The sequence below is a fragment of the Schistocerca nitens genome, chromosome 3, assembly GCF_023898315.1.
Source record: "Schistocerca nitens isolate TAMUIC-IGC-003100 chromosome 3, iqSchNite1.1, whole genome shotgun sequence".
In the NCBI taxonomy this organism is placed as follows: Eukaryota; Metazoa; Arthropoda; class Insecta; order Orthoptera; family Acrididae; genus Schistocerca; species Schistocerca nitens.
This window is the reverse complement of record NC_064616.1, coordinates 205,042,847-205,060,826: the sequence shown is the minus strand read 5'-3', so window position 1 is coordinate 205,060,826 and position 17,980 is coordinate 205,042,847. Positions and strand designations below refer to the sequence as shown.

The 17,980-nt window shown below is 34.5% G+C and overlaps 1 protein-coding gene across 1 annotated transcript in view; it reads right to left on the bottom strand.

The window, feature by feature from the left end:
- Positions 1-2,994: 2,994 nt before the first annotated feature.
- LOC126249149 (ankyrin-3-like) overlaps positions 2,995-17,980 on the bottom strand; it is a 602,141-nt gene continuing 587,155 nt past the window's right edge. The window contains exons 33-34 of the mRNA XM_049950803.1: positions 9,447-9,512; positions 2,995-3,074 (exon numbers count right to left, since the gene is read on the bottom strand). Of these exons, the coding sequence (XP_049806760.1) occupies positions 2,995-3,074; positions 9,447-9,512 (146 nt within the window). The remainder of the gene's footprint in view (positions 3,075-9,446; positions 9,513-17,980) is intronic.

Genomic DNA, 17,980 nt, shown 5'->3' with positions numbered 1-17,980 from the left:
CAGTGCATATTTGCACCCTCCTCCACCATGAAATTACTGCTAATTTACAAAGGCTCAAACTACTTACTATACACTGTCACAAATGGCCACAATAATTCTGCATATTTAAGCTGAGGGTACCTTAATAACACATAAATTATTGACTTGTTATTTCAGTTGAGAAATTTGTTGTATTTCACCTTACGTTTGATATTCATCACATTTGATTCAACTGCTGTCTTTGTCATCTTCTTACATATAGTGATTAAGCATCTGCTTGTTCTGTCTCCACAAATTTCATGTCCATTGTTTCCTTGGTCAATGTATGTCTCTACTCTCTTTGGGGTCGTAGTTCAGGATTGTCTTCAGTATAAATATAGTTTATTTGTTTCGCTTTAATTGTAGCCAGTCTCTCATATGCTTAGTAACTATTGTGCATCATGTTATTTTAAAAATAAGTTCGTCTTTAAAACTGAGAATTTAATTTTTATCGGTTCAGATGGTGATTAATTGTGCCTGTGTTACTTTAGCTCAGATAATTTTCTACAGACTCATCACAATTTAGATAATTATTTGGTCATAATTTTAAGCAAATTAGGTTTAAATGCAATGAATGCTGTTGGATCATGAAGTAGATACAGTTTAGCTTGTTGGAAAATGAGCTGACACATACAAAATTAGTGTATTATAATAAGTCATGATCAGTCTCATTCTTGAGGGTAAAGATGCCAAGAAAAGTAATATTTGTCATGTCTTTCAGCATTAATTTGTCTGATCATATTTTAATGTTGAGAGTTGCGTTTTAACTATGTTCTACAATGCACTCCATACTATCATTTTCCACAAATTTTTCTATATTTTTGAATATCATATGTTAAATAACCCAAGTGAACAGTATCTGAAGAAAAGTGTGCCCCACAAAAATTACAGTTTAAGCCTTGTAACTGCACTAATATATACTGCTACTGTAGCACAAATGTGATGTGACCCAGAAGAAGAAAATGCAACAAAGATGATGCAGCAATATGAACCATTTTTATATACATGGTTGTTTTAATTAAACTTTTGCTATTTAGAGGGTCCCCATGAAAAACAAGTGATCATAGCACAATGCAGATCAGTGGAAACATTTGTAAGAATATGTGGAAGAGAAACAATGTATAAACCTTTGAAAAAAAACACATTTTAATTTCCACATGAGATGTAATATTTGTTAATTGCATTCATGTTTACCTTCCAGCTTACAAACATTGCTCAATGTGATGACTATCTGCATCCATGACAGTTAGAAGCACACCAGAAATATCATGTCACAATTGTTTGTAGCATTTTTTGAATGGTGGACCATGGAATGTCATGACACAACACTTGTACTGCTCATAGATCACACATTTTGTCCAGTATTTTCAGCTATGCCAAGAGTAACTTCTTGGAACAGTTTATGGTGCAATTCACTGCTGGCCTCTCTCAATCAGATCCAAACCATCAATTAATTCAAACTTCCAAATCATGTTCTTGAACTCTGGTACAGGAAGAGGACCTCTCCATATCCCTTTAACGTGTTGATTCTTGCAGCAGCATTGATGCTGTTGTTGATAAAACAGCTTTGCGAATGAAGTCCTGCTCAACTTTTCCAGACTCAAGTTGACTATCTGTATTGCACATGATGCTTGTATTTCAATCATACATCACAGTACCAGTACTGGCATCTAATGGCAAGTGATGGCATTACCCCTACTAGCAATGCAAATCCAGCAGTGGACAGTCTGAACATTATTCCTATAAAGTTGGGTACCCATATGATAAATAGTTTTTCATCTATACTGGCTCAAGTAGCAAACGTTTGATTATAAACACCCTGTATTTTACAAAGCCATTCAGTAGTGAAGCCCAGCCATTAATCAGAGATAGGCACAGAGAGGCACTTAAACAAAAAATAATAATTGTGATAGACATTGATAGTTAACTGCAAATGTATCTTCAGAGACTTATAGAGGAAGGATATGTGCTTCCAAAAGCAATGACAGTGGTTACAGACTAAAGTGTGCAATGTAAGATGAACAGTTAGCATTTGAGTCCTCTATACTGGATAAAACATGGAAAAGTAGAAGACTGAACCATACAATGTCTTTCACTATGTGTAATAAAGATATTAACAATGACGTCAAACAAGATATGACTGTTCATGCTCCATGTATTCACAGATAATTGAGATCTGTCTTTATTCTCTAGAAACTCTGTAAGGCTTACATTTTCGATGTTTATATACAAGACAGTGCCATAAGTGTTGAACTCCATTGTGTATCATTCTGATAACTTTTCTGTCCACTAGTCACTCTAATATGTATTGTAGGTTTATGAATCAATGAGTTTATTTCCTCTGTTTATATTGTCATTAAATGATAGACAATATATTTATTAATACTTATTTACTTACAAATAATGGATTTTCTGTAATAACTGAGTAATTGATAAACTTTTTGAACAGCTGATACAAAATATTTGTATGAAAAAAAAAAAAAAAAAAAAAAAGAAAAAAAAAAAAACCAGTGATGAAACCCACTATCTGAAAGCCAATTGCTAGTGTCAGCTCCATCAAGGTTCATAGTGACACATGTGATTGTTACTTTAAAAGTAGGTAGATGATAACTTCATAGTGGGTACTCATCAGGTTATAGATGATTTTATTTGTTTTGAAATTTCAATGAAACAAAATGTTGTGCAGAAAGTACAGCATAAAACATATATAGTGTGAATTTAGTGTTTCAGTGTTGTGCAAACTCACTCAATTCACACACTTCATCTCCTCTAGCATTCCACAAATTTCACACATTTTTCTCTGAATGGCAACATGCTGTGGTACTATTTATATATGTTATAATGATGTTGGCTCCTGAAGAGACATGTTTTAGAGACTTTCCTCCACACTACAATATTACCAAAATATAAACAGTCTAAATGGCTATGGAAATTTAGGAAAAATACTGAAAACTACAAAAAACGAAAAAGCAGGAACTACTTGTGCATCATCCTACCTTGTGCAGGAGGCTGATGTTCAGCTGTTAACAGTGGACCTTCCTGCCATATCGCTGTTCCTGGAAACACACACACACACATTAGTTATAAAATTTTAATGTTGGAACCAATATGAAAGTTATGAAAAGTCAGAAGATTATGTTTTATGCACTGGTGGTGGTGGTTAGTGTTTAACGTCCCGTCGACAATGAGGTCATTAGAGACGGAGCGCAAGCTCGGGTTAGGGAAGGATTGGGAAGGAAATCGGCCGTGCCCTTTCAAAGGAACCATCCCGGCATTTGCCTGAAACGATTTAGGGAAATCACGGAAAACCTAAATCAGGATGGCCGGAGACGGGATTGAACCGTCGTCCTCCCGAATGCGAGTCCAGTGTGCTAACCACTGCGCCACCTCGCTCGGTTTTTATGCACTCTTCAGCAGTTTGTTTAGGGGAAAACTATCACTGGATTTATTGGCAGAAGCACTAATACCTTCATCCATGTCACTTTTTCTTATTTATTGATGCACATAATATAATACAAAACCATCTTCTCAGTTTGCGATTTCTTCTTGTTCAAAATCTACCACGTTTAGTAAAATACCTTACAGCCTTACCCTAAAGACAAATGCCCTTTAAGTGAGTGAGTGTTTAGTGAATGAAAGAGCTGCTTATGAACTTCAATGAGGTTGCAGCTACTAAAATTACAACAGGACTGATAATCCCATGTCATCATATCTTTGGTGTATTATCAAATTAGAAAAAAAAAAACATATATCTTTTGATATATGTTTTGAATAGGTGTCTTTTGCATTAACTATAATATTTTGTTCTCTATGGAGTTCTTGTTCCTGGAAATCTGCTAACTTTGGCATCTGTTAATGATTCCTGAAGAGCTTTTCCATTTTAAACTGTATAAATGCCACTGACATTCCAATTTATCCACACATCTGTTAACAAACAGTTCTCAAGGATCAGTTTTTAACTGTAAGGCTACATCATTTTGTAGATGTACACAGGAATAAATTAAATAAATTTTTGTAACTATCACATTAATAAGGAACAATCATGTATAAATTTTTTTATGTTAGTTTGCCAAAGATTTTGGAAGCACATAATTAACTTAAGACAAAATATATATTTACTTCAAATCATTTTTTATTAATACTCTGAAGATTGAAAGAGCTTATACTGCTTAATATGTTTTGAATTATGTGCTGTCGTTGGACACTCAACTAAACTGAAGCAGTACATCATGTTTTCTGTGACTTCTTTCTTTTGTCAGCTTTATTCTTCTTTGCTTTTAGTGTCCTACTGGAATGCACTTACTGAAATCAGAACACTTGCTCCATATCAAAGTATCAATTAGGCTCCGTGTAAATATTACCTCCGTGTAGCAGCTAAGCTACATGGTAGCTCACATATTTTTTATTATATATATCACCTTCTACATCTATGAATGCTTACAACAATCAAAATCTTTGAAAACAATAACTGAATTCTCCGCTGGTGCTTTATAGAATATGCAGAAAATTACAAAAAGGAAATACTTACATAATATTTTCAAACATATTTGATAAGTGCTTCTTTTTTTACTAATATCTTCTACACCTATAACACATATTTCAGTCTTTGTTTCATATTATAATTTTAACTCCCATGATGTGTCTGTTGAACAGTTCCAAGGATTCTGTGAGCCTCAATGACCGCTGTACTATTCCTCTTGATCATACTCCTTAAGAAAGACTCTTTTGAGCTTGTTCTTTATATACTTGATCTAAAATGTCTTCAGTTAGCTTCTTCAGTTAATATTTAATATCATTATGAAGCATCATGTTTCAGATCTTCCAGCCTCTTCTCATTATTTATTTTTGTATAATGTTGCGCTCTGAAGTCAGTTTTCCTCTGTCTTGACATTGTGTTTATGCAAACTGCTTTCCTCCATGTTGACCTTGTGTTTGTATCTTCAATATTCACTTATCTTGTCGACTTCACTCTGTGTATTATAGAAATTGTTGAATCTGTTCCATTAACTACACATAGAAAACAATGTAATGTAATCGCCCCTTATATATTCATAGCTTTGGTTGGTAGTCATCTTCTTCATGTCTTTCACAGCACCTTGTTTATATCCGACTCAAATTCTTTGTTAAACAATCTTTAATTCTGAACTGATCAACTGTACACAAATTAATTACAGCAGAGTGACACTGTAAAAAAATTTAGTAATGTAAAGTTTCTTTACACTTTGTCCTTATCCGAAATCATTTCTCAATGCTTTTCCAACAGACAATCTGTAAATTAGATGTCTGAATTTGTAATAGCTTCTGAATAAGTACTTCACATCATTATTTTACACTTTCATTATATTTACCTGCTGTATATAAATCCTGTTACTTCTTATTTGTCTCTGTACTAGATTACTTTTCTCTCAAGATTACAGACATTTATTCCTTTCTTCAAAGATATGTATAGAGTGCAAACATATTGATTGCTCTCACACAGCCTTTCTGTAACTGCATGTTAATATTAGACTTCTTTCGTTAGTGTCTTCGTAATTCCTAAACCTTGCTTTCTAGCTTTGCTTAGTGTCTTCATAATTCCTAATTCTACCTGATATCTGTCCAAAGTACTGCAAAGAATAATCAGTTTCTCTATTGGTTTTAAACATTTTTCTGTCATTGATAGTAAGCCATCTCAAACTGAATTTGTGAAATCTGTTTCACATGCTACACATTGTCCTTTTCACATTTCAAGAATGTACTTTCTCAGAATTATTTATTGTGTAGCATGTACTTCACAAATTACTGCAGAAAGAATTAATTGCCTTCTGATTCCTAAAACTTCCAGGTTACAATATTTGCAAAAGTGTCACATCATTTCTTGTGGTTTGCATCATTAATGATGTTTTATGATGTGGTTCATACAAAATGTTCCTGTGTCTTGCATACATTTCCACAACTACACTTTCAAACATTTTATGTTTTGAAAGTTATTTCATAAAACTAATAGTCATGTTGCCTGAATATTCAATATTTTATACTTTCCCATTCTCTTGAAAATTTCAGCTTCTTACATACACATGTGTATACATATTTTATTTTTCCTAACATTTCCTAACTTAGTTCTGAAAGGCTGGGATGTGGTTTTCTAAAGTTATCCAGTGATGCCAGTATTTGCTTTTGAGAATTATGTTTTACTATTATAGTCTATGGTATGATATTTCAGTTTGAGAAGTAGTTTAACCCACAGCCTATCACTAAGAAGGAAATGAATATGGAATTAAAATGAATACACACTGTGGAGTTACAATTTCTGTTGTATCCTGCTGTCCTAGAACACTGATCATCAAAGATGTGTCTCCTTAACAGCCAGTTTCCCAAAGCAATGACCACAGGGTGTACTAAACCTCTAACTGTTCCACTTTCTTCATATTAACATACCGCTGCCACAAATTCTACTCTTGAAGATGAGTTTAGCATTTTGTTGGAAGAAGAGGATACCAGACCTTATAAACAATGATCACTATGGAAATGTTGCTGCACGATGAGGAAACTTGTGTATACCATCGCTGTTGGGCATATTAATTGAAAACTTTATGAGATGATCTATACATCTTCCCATATCACTCATAATCCATAATATTAGACATCTTCTTTTGAAGACATTTGCACTATCTCAATCGCTTCAAAAGGTATGTAATATGATGGCAGTCACATGACTGGAGAACTCCTTCGGCAACCTCAATGCTTGTTCATCACCTTGAAATTTGGAGCCCTATTTTCTGAGAAGTTCTTAATAATCACTTGTTCTTAAAATCAGTCGATGACAGAAGAGAATGCACTACCACTGTACATTTTAGTCACAATGCCATTGCATCTTATGATACATGCACTTCAACCCATGTTGTATAACAATGAGACTGATTTTTAAATTAATTTATCCTCTGTCCTCTCAGATTTGAATAATTAAATTCCAATAAAACTGACTTATACTGTGCTCTTCAGCTTGTATATAAAAGTCATTATCATGCCAGTTTTGTTCATACAATATTAAGTTATTATCTTGAAGTGTGTTACATGAACTGTTAATAATTTCATATGGAAAGGGCAATAATTAATTAAATCATTCACATATAACTGTTAGCAACTGATGTAGCAGTGTCCTCATTACAGACCTTTAAGCAAGTGAAAATTTAAGTTTCCAGTATCATATAATGAAAGACCATACTTGAAAAACGTTGCTAATGTCTTCTGAGTCTGCTTGTAATAATAAATTGGTTCATTTAGAGATAGCGTCAATAGCTGAATTTAAAAGAAGTGATGAGTAGCTCTATTGTGTCTTCTTGGTTACTTTGTACAACACTACTTTACACAACATGTGAAATTATTTTTGTTTTGGTTTTTATTCAACTCTGTATGCTTTTTGCATAGGATTATTTCCATTTTACGAACACTGCAGACAATGATAGTTTAGTCAAGATTTTCTTCTCCGTGAAGTAGTAAAAATAGTTGGTTCAAATATGAGTAACAAGTTTATGAATAATGATTATACATTTGTATGGAGCCACAGTCATACAAAAAGTTTTAGTCTTACTTCTGTCCTTTTTCTGTAGGTATTCCTTTAGTAAATATAATAACATTTCTATAACCTAATGGTAACACATTGTATCAAAATTTTCATCTCCAAAATTTCTTGGCTGTTTTATCATTGATACTGCACTTACACATGTAATTTAAAGGAATAGATACTTCATTTCAAATTATTTTCTGTGATAAAATGATACTTTCAGCTAAACATAAGTCCAGCTTACAGTTGGTGCACCATGTTATCAATGTTATCACACAGAGCAGACAACATGTATCTGCTGGGGATCTGGGGTATTTAAGCAACTGAAAGTGCTAATATTCATATACTATTTGATGCTTATAGAGATGTCGAAAACACAAAGGAGGCACAGAATGAGCTTTAATAATTTTTACACAACAGCCATCCTGATGTGAGTGCTGAAACTTTACTTTCTATTTGGATAGTCATCTAGTGCAGAAACATCACTACTGTAATGAATAAATTATTTTATGTGTTGATACAACAGCATGTCTGAAATTATGGTAGTGGTTACAACATTGTCTGTCTTCATGGCGAGGCAGCCACTGTGTTTGATTGTAAGCAAGAAGACTCCATTTTGATTCTCAAGAATGTTAATGTACAGTAGTGAGTCTATCCCACTTTTATTGGTCACACACAAACTTAATTGCATGCATATGAAAAGCCAAAAATCACTTTTTATCTTGACAGTAGCTTTTAAGATATTGTGTGTGAAATGAATCTACAAACATTAGACAACCATACTGGAAGTCACAGGGCAGACCATTTCATTAAGACAGGTCATTATGTTTAAACTTTCATCATGTTCTGGTTTCATATTGTGGCTATTGAGTGGTAGTTTTATGGATCTGTGTTACACCTCTTCTTAAGATGAGTTTCCCCCTACTCTTCAAATCAACTGGTGCAGTTACAAATTCAGCAGGGGACTTGATAGGAATTCCAAGGACTTTATAGCATTTTAGTGACTTCAGCTCTTTTTCAGCACTGATATTTATATAATTAATATATCTTTGCAATCATACAATAACTGAAGTGGGTTTGTAGTGGAACACGTTTGGAAGTTGTCTCTTTCCAATTACAAGCAATAAAAATTGCCATACTGTCTTCATTCTTTTTGTAAGACACAGAGTGAATACTTATCCTTAATGCTTATGTAGTCACTCCTTTCTTTGTTCTTTTATGGTGTTAAAAAATAGGAAAACAAGTTATAATATCATTAAACAGTCTTTTTAATGAGCTGATCTAGAGTGGTTTTGAAACCATGGTACTGAGTTTAAGTTGAATATATAGCTCCAGGAACACAGCTAGCTATATAATTCAAACACTAATATTTCATCTTCTTATTTCATATGTCTCCTTACTCATGTTTATTCATGTAAAACACAACCAATTTTCATTTTATTTTATTCTAGATGTGTTCCACATCAACAAGGACTTTCTTAATATATGTTCATGGTAAAAACAATGCTTCTTTCCTAAACTCATATACAGCTGATTAAGTATCAATAAAGCATTTTACAGATTCAAAATGTTTTCTGGGATTTTGTTGGAGCAAGGATTTGAAGTCCAAACCCAAAAATTATTAACAACTCATAACAAATTTTTATGTTCCGAGTTTCACCACTTCCCCAAAGAAATATTAAGATGTTTTGCACTAAGATGAACCTATAACATAAGTGAAATGAACCACCAGCATTGAGTGAGAAACAATGCATATAGTGTAGGTGTTCTGTGAGGACAAATCTTCACTTGAGCAGTTTCAAGAGTCAACAATATTTCTTATATCTTCTTCCACTTAAACTTCAACTGATTGGATGCATATTACGTCTCAGATTGCGAAACTCACCTGTTTGCTCCTTGAACTCAGCTGGACTTGGGGGCGGGGTTTTCGAAACTTTTGGTGACAGGATTTCTGAAAAAATGTGTGCAAGTTGTGAGACTCAGTAGCATTAGTGGCACTTGTTCCAAGCACAAGTCTACTAAATTTCAAATGTTGGTAAAATATTCTGCACATAACATTAGTGGATTAGGTGAATTACATTAGAGGCTTTTGAACTGCCACTACAAGGAAGTGAACACACAGTAAGGTAGTTATTGTAGTCATTGCATAATAACAGCTCCTAGAGAATTAAAAAAAAAAAAAAATATTCACGAGAATGTGTGCTGAGATGAACTTAGCATTTAAAATAATCAAAAGTAATTTACACCATATAAAAACAAGAATGAACAGAATAAAAATAATGATAATGTCAAAAACTTTATTTTAAAATACAATTGTTGTTTTAATATTAGTAACAATTCTCAAACAGCTGGAAATCACTCATTATAATTTAACTAAATGTTATAGATAACACAGTGTTTTAGTACAAAGGAAATGGAAAACTCATAAGAAACAATAATCATTGATATTCATGTAATATGGAGATGACAACAAAAACATTACCTGTGCATACACAGATAAGGAAACTTGCTATATTCATATGGGGTAGAGTACAAAGGCAAAAATGAAGTGATTGATTGCAATAACTCAGCAACATAGGGCCAGTTACTGTATTATTTGCTTAAATAAAGCATTAATTTGTTCAGGATATGAATTACCATATAAAGAATGGGATGTCCTACAAGGTGAGACTGTGTGATGAGCTTTAGAAGCTATAAAAAATAGTTATGATTCGAATTTATACTTTACTGACCATTTAATAATTTGTTTTCTAACAGGCATAATGATGTGGTAGAAAATAAATATTTGGTATCTATTTCAGTCTCTGTCCATCATGATGGAGAAAATTTGGTTGTTTTAGTGTACAAAAGTCATGTTGCTATGTTCTACGGCTAATAGTAGTACATGATAAGAAATGCATACTCAAAGTCTGTCTCAGAGTATGTGAGAAAAATAAAATTTTATGACTTAGGAAACTGAAAACACAACAATTATGTGAACATTCCTGTTAAATAACAATGAAAAAGTTATCAATAGCAAAGTTATAACACCATAAATATCATTAAAAGCTCCAATCTGCGCATGATATGACATGGATTACACGAATTCAGGGAAGTGATGCAACACACAGTTTCCTCAGTCATAGATATTCACTCAAACATAAATTACATCACTACTGTCCTAATGCATGAATTTAAGTTGAATTCAGTTAGGTAGACACTTTCATGTTTACAGAGCTAACAGGTCATTTAAAATGTCCCATCATCTCTTCTATTTGCATATGTCTATATTTCAATCATTTCCATTTCCTGTGATATTTTGTGTCAGAAATTGCTCAGATTTGGCTTTGGGACCCACTGTATTATATTTTTGGTCATAAGGCAGTCAGAAAATTTCCATTAGTGTAGTTCTGTAGCTTTGCAAGAAGCACTAGAGGTTATCATGGATATGGTTTATAATTTTTTTAGTATAGGATCACACTTTGTACTGAGTTTCAAAAAGTAATTACTGATAGCTGCAACTTAAGATTTCAGGAAAATTATCACTAGCTTGTGAATTTGAGAATTCTGATGAAAATGGGAGAAGATAAAGGAAAAAGAAAGAAACTGAGGAGCTACCTAGTATACATGTAAATCTTTTCACCACACTTTTCAAAGAAATTTTCTCATTCGACTTTGTCATTTTGGTTTCATCACTACACAAAACTTTCAATATGAGCTAACTAATTTCTTCCCTTGCAATAATGTATATAGTTATGCCTATATCAGTATTTTTCCAATACCCAATTATCAGTGTTCATCTAGGTCTAAGAATTTCATTTAATAAAATGCTGACAAAAGTTTTTGTAGTGAAACAAATATTGGTAAGCGTTGAAAAATCTGTAACTAATTCTGCACTTACTAAATAACAAATTTAACCATGCATGAGAGTACGTAAATGAAAAGAAATCACACTTATTGAGAAGTTATGTATTACTGTTACAATCATTACAACATTAATTCAAATGGACAAAGTAGATGGTAATGCATGCATTTCACCGGTCCCATATATCTAGGGTATAAAGCTGCCATACCTTGAAGCAAGCTTGACCTCAGCTGTCAGTACTAACCTTTCATATCAAGGAGACTGACATTGCAGTGATAGTCTGTTGACACAGGAGAAGTTCTGATAAAATTCTCTTGAACTTCAGGTCATGTCAAGTGGTTTAAAACCCATGAGCATTTGGCTGAGTATTCATTAGCCATTGTCAAGTGGTGACAGTCTTTTTGTTTCTGCAGCTATAGCAGCAATCAAAAGACAATTTGCTTGACAATGGCTGAGGAGTACTTGGCTGAGAGCTTGTGGGTTTTAAACCACTTGACATGGCTGGAAGCCTGAGAGAACATTATCCGTACCTCTGTCCCGAAACCATGCACTGGTATACACAAGATGTTCTTCCAGACATTTCCTATCCAGCACAGGATAAAGGTTTGTGTTGACTGTGGATATAAGTCAACATAATGCAGGCAGCTTGTAAACAAATGTAGTGTGTGTAGGTATTGAAAGCCAGCCCAGTTTGTTGTCTCCTGGAGGTAATATATGATGGCCAAGGGTGTTGTCATTGTGAAATCAGATTTACCAAAGCATTATCAAACAGACATGAAATAAAAGCCACTGATTACTGCTGCAGTATTACTCAAAATTGCTGATAGAATCTGTCCACTCCTCTTAATGCTCTTTTGCTCAGGCATGATGGTAATCTATAACGACACTGAACTTGAATTTTTCACTGAAAATTATGCTGGATACTCATGAGCACTTTATGCATCCCCAGTTATTGTGCTCTTCTTGACAGGCACAGTAACACTGTGGTGAGACTTAATTTATCATGACTGTTGTTAATGTTTCCTCAAAATTAGGCAACTCTGACACTACTGTGGCATTCTATCTGGATACTAACATTTTTTTATCATTGTATGTAAAATTCTGTACAAATAGCAAAGATAGCAGTACCAAAGATTTTCATTCATGGATCAAAACCCACTAATAGTGCTTCAAATAGAGAATACTTTCATGATGATATGAACAGGCAATCCAGAAATAACGAGGCAGAGCTTTCTCCGGGGAATGCTGGTTTCAAATTTAGACCAGGTCATTCCAGTTATCCACAGTTTCCTTAAATCATGTAAGACTCCTTGGAAATTAGCTGTGAGAGGATGTATGGCATATGCTAGTAGATGGTGGCTATAATTAAACATTTTTACATTGCTGGTATTTCAACACAGAGGTTCCATTCTTTGGTAATTAAACTTTTGAGGGTTCCCATGAAAAACAACTGACTGTAGGGCAATGAGTAATGAAACTTTGTGGAGACATTTGTAAGGACCTGCAGAAGAGAAATACTGAATAAACCATTGAAAGACACGCATTTTATTGTTCACATGAGAGGGTAATATTTTTTTAATTGCATACCATGTTTACATTCCAGCTTACAAACATTGGTCAATGTAATGACCATATGTATCCATGACAGCCTGGGACCAATCTAGAGATATCATTTCACAACTGCTTGCAGCAAGTTTTGAATGGTGGACCACGGAATGTTCAGCCGTCACGACACAGCTCATGCATTGATTGAAGATCGCACATTACATCCACTATTCTCAGCCATGGCAACAGTAAGTTCTTCAGTACTTTGTGGCACAGTTCTGCCATTGGCCTCTCTCGTGATCAGTTTCCGAATCTCCAGTTGATTCAGATTTCTGAAACATGTTCTTCAACCCTGATGTGGAAAGAGAATCTTTCCATATTCCTTTAATGTGTTAATACAAACAGCAGCAGCACTACTGCTGTAGTTTTGATAAAACAGCTTTACAAGTAAATCCCTGCTCACATTGTCCAGGCCCATGTTGACTGTCTGCAACTGTATTTCACACTGATGCTTGTGTTTAAATGCTATGTTGCTATACCAGTACCAGTGCCGAACAGCAACTCATGGCACTGACACTACTAACAATGCAAATCCTGCAGCTCAGTCTGAACATCAAACCTATAACGTTGGGTGTCCATGTAGTAAATAGTTTTCCATCTACACTGACTCAAGTAGTGAAAGTTTAAGTACAACCATCTAGTATATAGTGCAAACACATCTATGTTAAACCAGATAAGTTGAAGTATTTTCCAATATTTGTATCAGTTTTTCAAATGGGGCTAGTTACTGGTACACAAAAAGTCTTGGTTGAAGTACTATGTGGAACATATTAACGCAGAACTTGGGGAATCACTTAGAAGAGAGTACTATTAACTGATAGATGTGATTGATACACCTTCCTTTAGTCCTTTGCACCACAAAGAGGCTACCAGCAGTTCTTCCTGCTAGTAGTACACAATCTGTCCAAAGCAGTGTCCACAGAATCCCAGAGATTTTCAATTATCTAAACAGGCCTTTCTAGGGGACATGGTTATAGCAGCAGCTATAGGAGTGCAAAACACTGAAGGTTGAACAACAGCATAAATAAGAAACAACATTTGTTTAGTATATTCCACAAAGAATTATTATAAAAAGATGAAATGATAATATGAACACTGGAAAATAAAAGAGCAAGTGGAATGCCAACAGCCTTGTTATGCTTATCAGAATACTGCTGGAAGTCACTGAAACTGGACAGATACTTCTAGATATTATACAGAAACAATAAGAGAAAATGTGGAGTGGCTGTATACAGAAAAATTAGAGCTGAGTTCCAGTTTCACAAAGTAATGAATACTGCATTGAAAATGTTTTTAATGTTGTGCTACAATGGTTGTTAGTATCAATAATTTAACATACCACAATTTTAGATTATGTTGTTAGAGAAATGTTACTAAAGGTATGTACTCTTGGTAGACTTAACTGGAGACTTGTTGTTTGTGAATATTTAATTTTTGATTTTCTGCCAGACAGTAGTAGCTGAGGATGCATGCAGGTTTTCTTTATATCTAACTTTGATTTATTTTTGATGGTTATCTTCCCTTTGAGGCTTGAAAGTGATGATGACATCTGGTTTGAGTAAGACTGAACTATTGTACTGGTACCTTCAGTGATTTGGATGGAAAAAGTGGGTTAATCAACATGCTGGTCAAATGTTAATAAAGAAAAATACAACCAGAATTAAACAAAAATTATATTATATAACAGAAAAATAACCCACGATTCAGTCCCAATGTTGACATACAACTTGAAGAAGAATTCTGGGGTGAAAGCTCATAACACTGACAGCATATGTTAGGTTATACAATATTTGTACCACCATTTTTCTTACATTAAAGGCATAGTGGTAAAATACTGAACATAGTAACTGCAAAGGCCTGGCTATTCCAACATGAAGGTATGTTCCATGTACCACTTATTGTATGGGAGATCATAGTCCCACCTATGGCCAAGAGAGGTGAGAAATTGCTCTGCTTTATGTGGTTAATCTGTAGTGGTCTTTCCATCACATGCCAGTACTACATGTTTCTGACTTTATGTTCATAACTGGTAAGTACATACTATCATGTGTCAACATTCCTACAATAGATATGGCACACCAGGTTACAAAGCATAAAAATTTTTCTATATTGTCTATACAGTTTAATTGTGTGTAAATCCATCCTCTTATACTTTACACATGTAGGCATTGTAAATGATTTTCTGTTTCATAAGGAATGAAAGTTGAAAGAATGTTGGTAATGAACTTTCAGGGGAAAATATACAGGATCTTGTGAGGAATACACTGGTTCATTTAAAATTAGTTAACAAACTGGAATCGGATGACATCAGAGGAATGTTTACCAATATGTTACAACCACAGCTACCAGTCATATTCCAGTTACACAAATTGATGACAGAGAGGCCAAGACTGATAAGATTTGCAGTCATAGTTAAATTATTCTAACATGCACTTTCCCCAAAGGATTAGTTTTGGAGCCTTGTTTTTCATATTATGTACAGAATGGTTCTGTGCTGATGATAGAAACGTTCAGGATCATGGAGAAGAGACTCTGGTCCAGAAATGACAGAGCTGAAAATTATAAGAGAAAATCGTTCTGATACCTCTTCTACTGCAAGCTCTTTGTTCAAATGTTCAAATGTGTGTGAAATCTTAAGGGACTTAACTGCTAAGGTCATCAGTCCCTAAGCTTACACACTACTTAACCTAAATTACCCTAAGGACAACACACACACCCATGCCCGAGGGAGGACTCGAACCTCTGCCGGGACCAGCCGCACAGTCCATGACTGCAGCGCCTTAGACCGCTCGGCTAATCCCTCGCGGCTGCAAGCTCTTTACTTTTCATATTTTGGGAGGAGATAGTGTGGACCAAAACACAGAAAAAAGTCCAGTAAACATACACACTAAAGCACATACCTTAAGAGCTATGAGCAACTGTTCGTCTTTGGCACTGTGAAAAACATTTCTTCTACTGGACGCTCGTTCATAGCTCTTAAGGGATGCATTTTAGAGCCCATTTTTATTAGACATTTTTTTATTGTTTTTGGTCCATACTACCTCCTCTGAAAACATGGAAAGCAAAGAGCTTGCAGTAGAAGAGGTCCATAGTCAAAGGTATCAGACGAATTTTCACTTATAACTTTTGACTTGGTCGTTTATGGACCAGGGTCCCTTACCTCAAATTGATACATTTACCATTCACCATCATTCCTGAAATTTGTAACATCATCAGAGAATTACCCTGTATAAACAATTTATCCTTACTCCATGAAAGTAAGGTATTCAATTATGAAGATAATAAAATAGTTGTTGGCTGGCACATAATGAGTATGAACTATACCTAACTCTCTCAGTGCTTTATTTGTCATGAGTAATTAACTTGAAAATAATGACATAAGCTGAACCATTTGCAAGACATGTTTTCTGTACTTTCATCTGAACTACCAACTTGAAAGAGTGCAATGGGATGTCATATCTGGAGAATATAGAGACATAAAATTGAATTGAACAGCAGTGTTTCTTGGTGTAATATAAGAAAACAACCTCTCCTGGGAACATCATGTTTACCTTTTATGCCAAAAAATAATAAAATCAGTTTGTGTATTGAAGACAGTGTTACAAAATCTGAATTATGAGCAAATGGTTGTGATGCATTTTGCACCAGTGGATCGGTCTCACATATGTAACTGCAGTGTGAGATGGACTGTAGCCAAGCATATTAAGAAAGTGGTTGTTCTATAAAACAGGCAGTAAGGATTCTGTGGAATCTCACTTATAATAAGTCATGTAATGTGAGACTCGAGTGTTGAAAAAAAAAATCACATTGGTGTCACTATATATTATATATCTATAAAACTGCACAGTTACTTTTGAAATACAAGTACTACAATAATCTAAACAACGGTATCTGTACTTAAAATACAAGGAGAAATTGTGACATCAGCTGGCACATAATAAAGTTTGCAGACAACAGCTCCCATAACATGGATATAAAATTGTATAAAAACATTTGAGGTACTTCAAACAATTTAAAGGAAACAACCTTCAAATGGAAATAGAGTTCTTTAGTACATTTATATTATCAAAGTGTTTCTTTTGGGAGAGTAGATTATTTTCACATTAGTACCACATAATTTAAAGGTAAATGACATATCACCGGTGTTCAGAGATAACCTCATATTTTGACATTTAACACCAAATTATGTTTCTGCATCACATGTTTTAAAACCTTGTATCTCATCTACTCATGTAAGCAAGTGTTCCTACACTGTTGGTTTGGTGGCAAGAAAACCTCAAATGCTGTGTATATCTTATGCATTTCAGTGAAACTTGACAAGCAGAATTCATTAGTGAAACTTCCTGGCAGATTAAAACTGTGTGCCAGACCGAGACTGGAACTCGGGACCTTTGCCTTTCACGTGCAAGTACTCTACCATCTGAGCTATCCAAGCACGACTCACAACCCGTCCTCACAGCTTTACTTCCGCCAGTACCTTGTCTCCTACCTTTCAAACTTCACAGAAGTTCTCCTGCGAACCTTGCAAGACTGGCACTTCTGGAAGAAAGGATACTGCGAGGACATGGCTCAGCCACAACCTGTGGGATGTTTCCAGAATGGAATTGTCGCTCTGCAGCGGAGTGTGTGCTGATATGAAACTACCTGGCAGATTAAAACTAGAATTCACTAGTTTCATCTACTTAAGGTGAGATTTTAACACCAACTGTTAACTATTATTACTGTTTTAATCATTAAACATATTAAGTTATTAAATTTCTGTGTTCTACAAAAATGCAACATAATGTTAAACAACATGACTTCTAGGCTTCATTAGCAACAAATACCTTGGTATGCTGTTTTTGTTTCAGATTTATGAGGGTTTATAAATATGATAATGTAGTTGTGTGTGTGTTTGTTCGTTCTGTAGTACACTGGTGAGCAACACTTAAGGACAAAAGTAACTGTTGCATGATATGCAACTGCGAAGT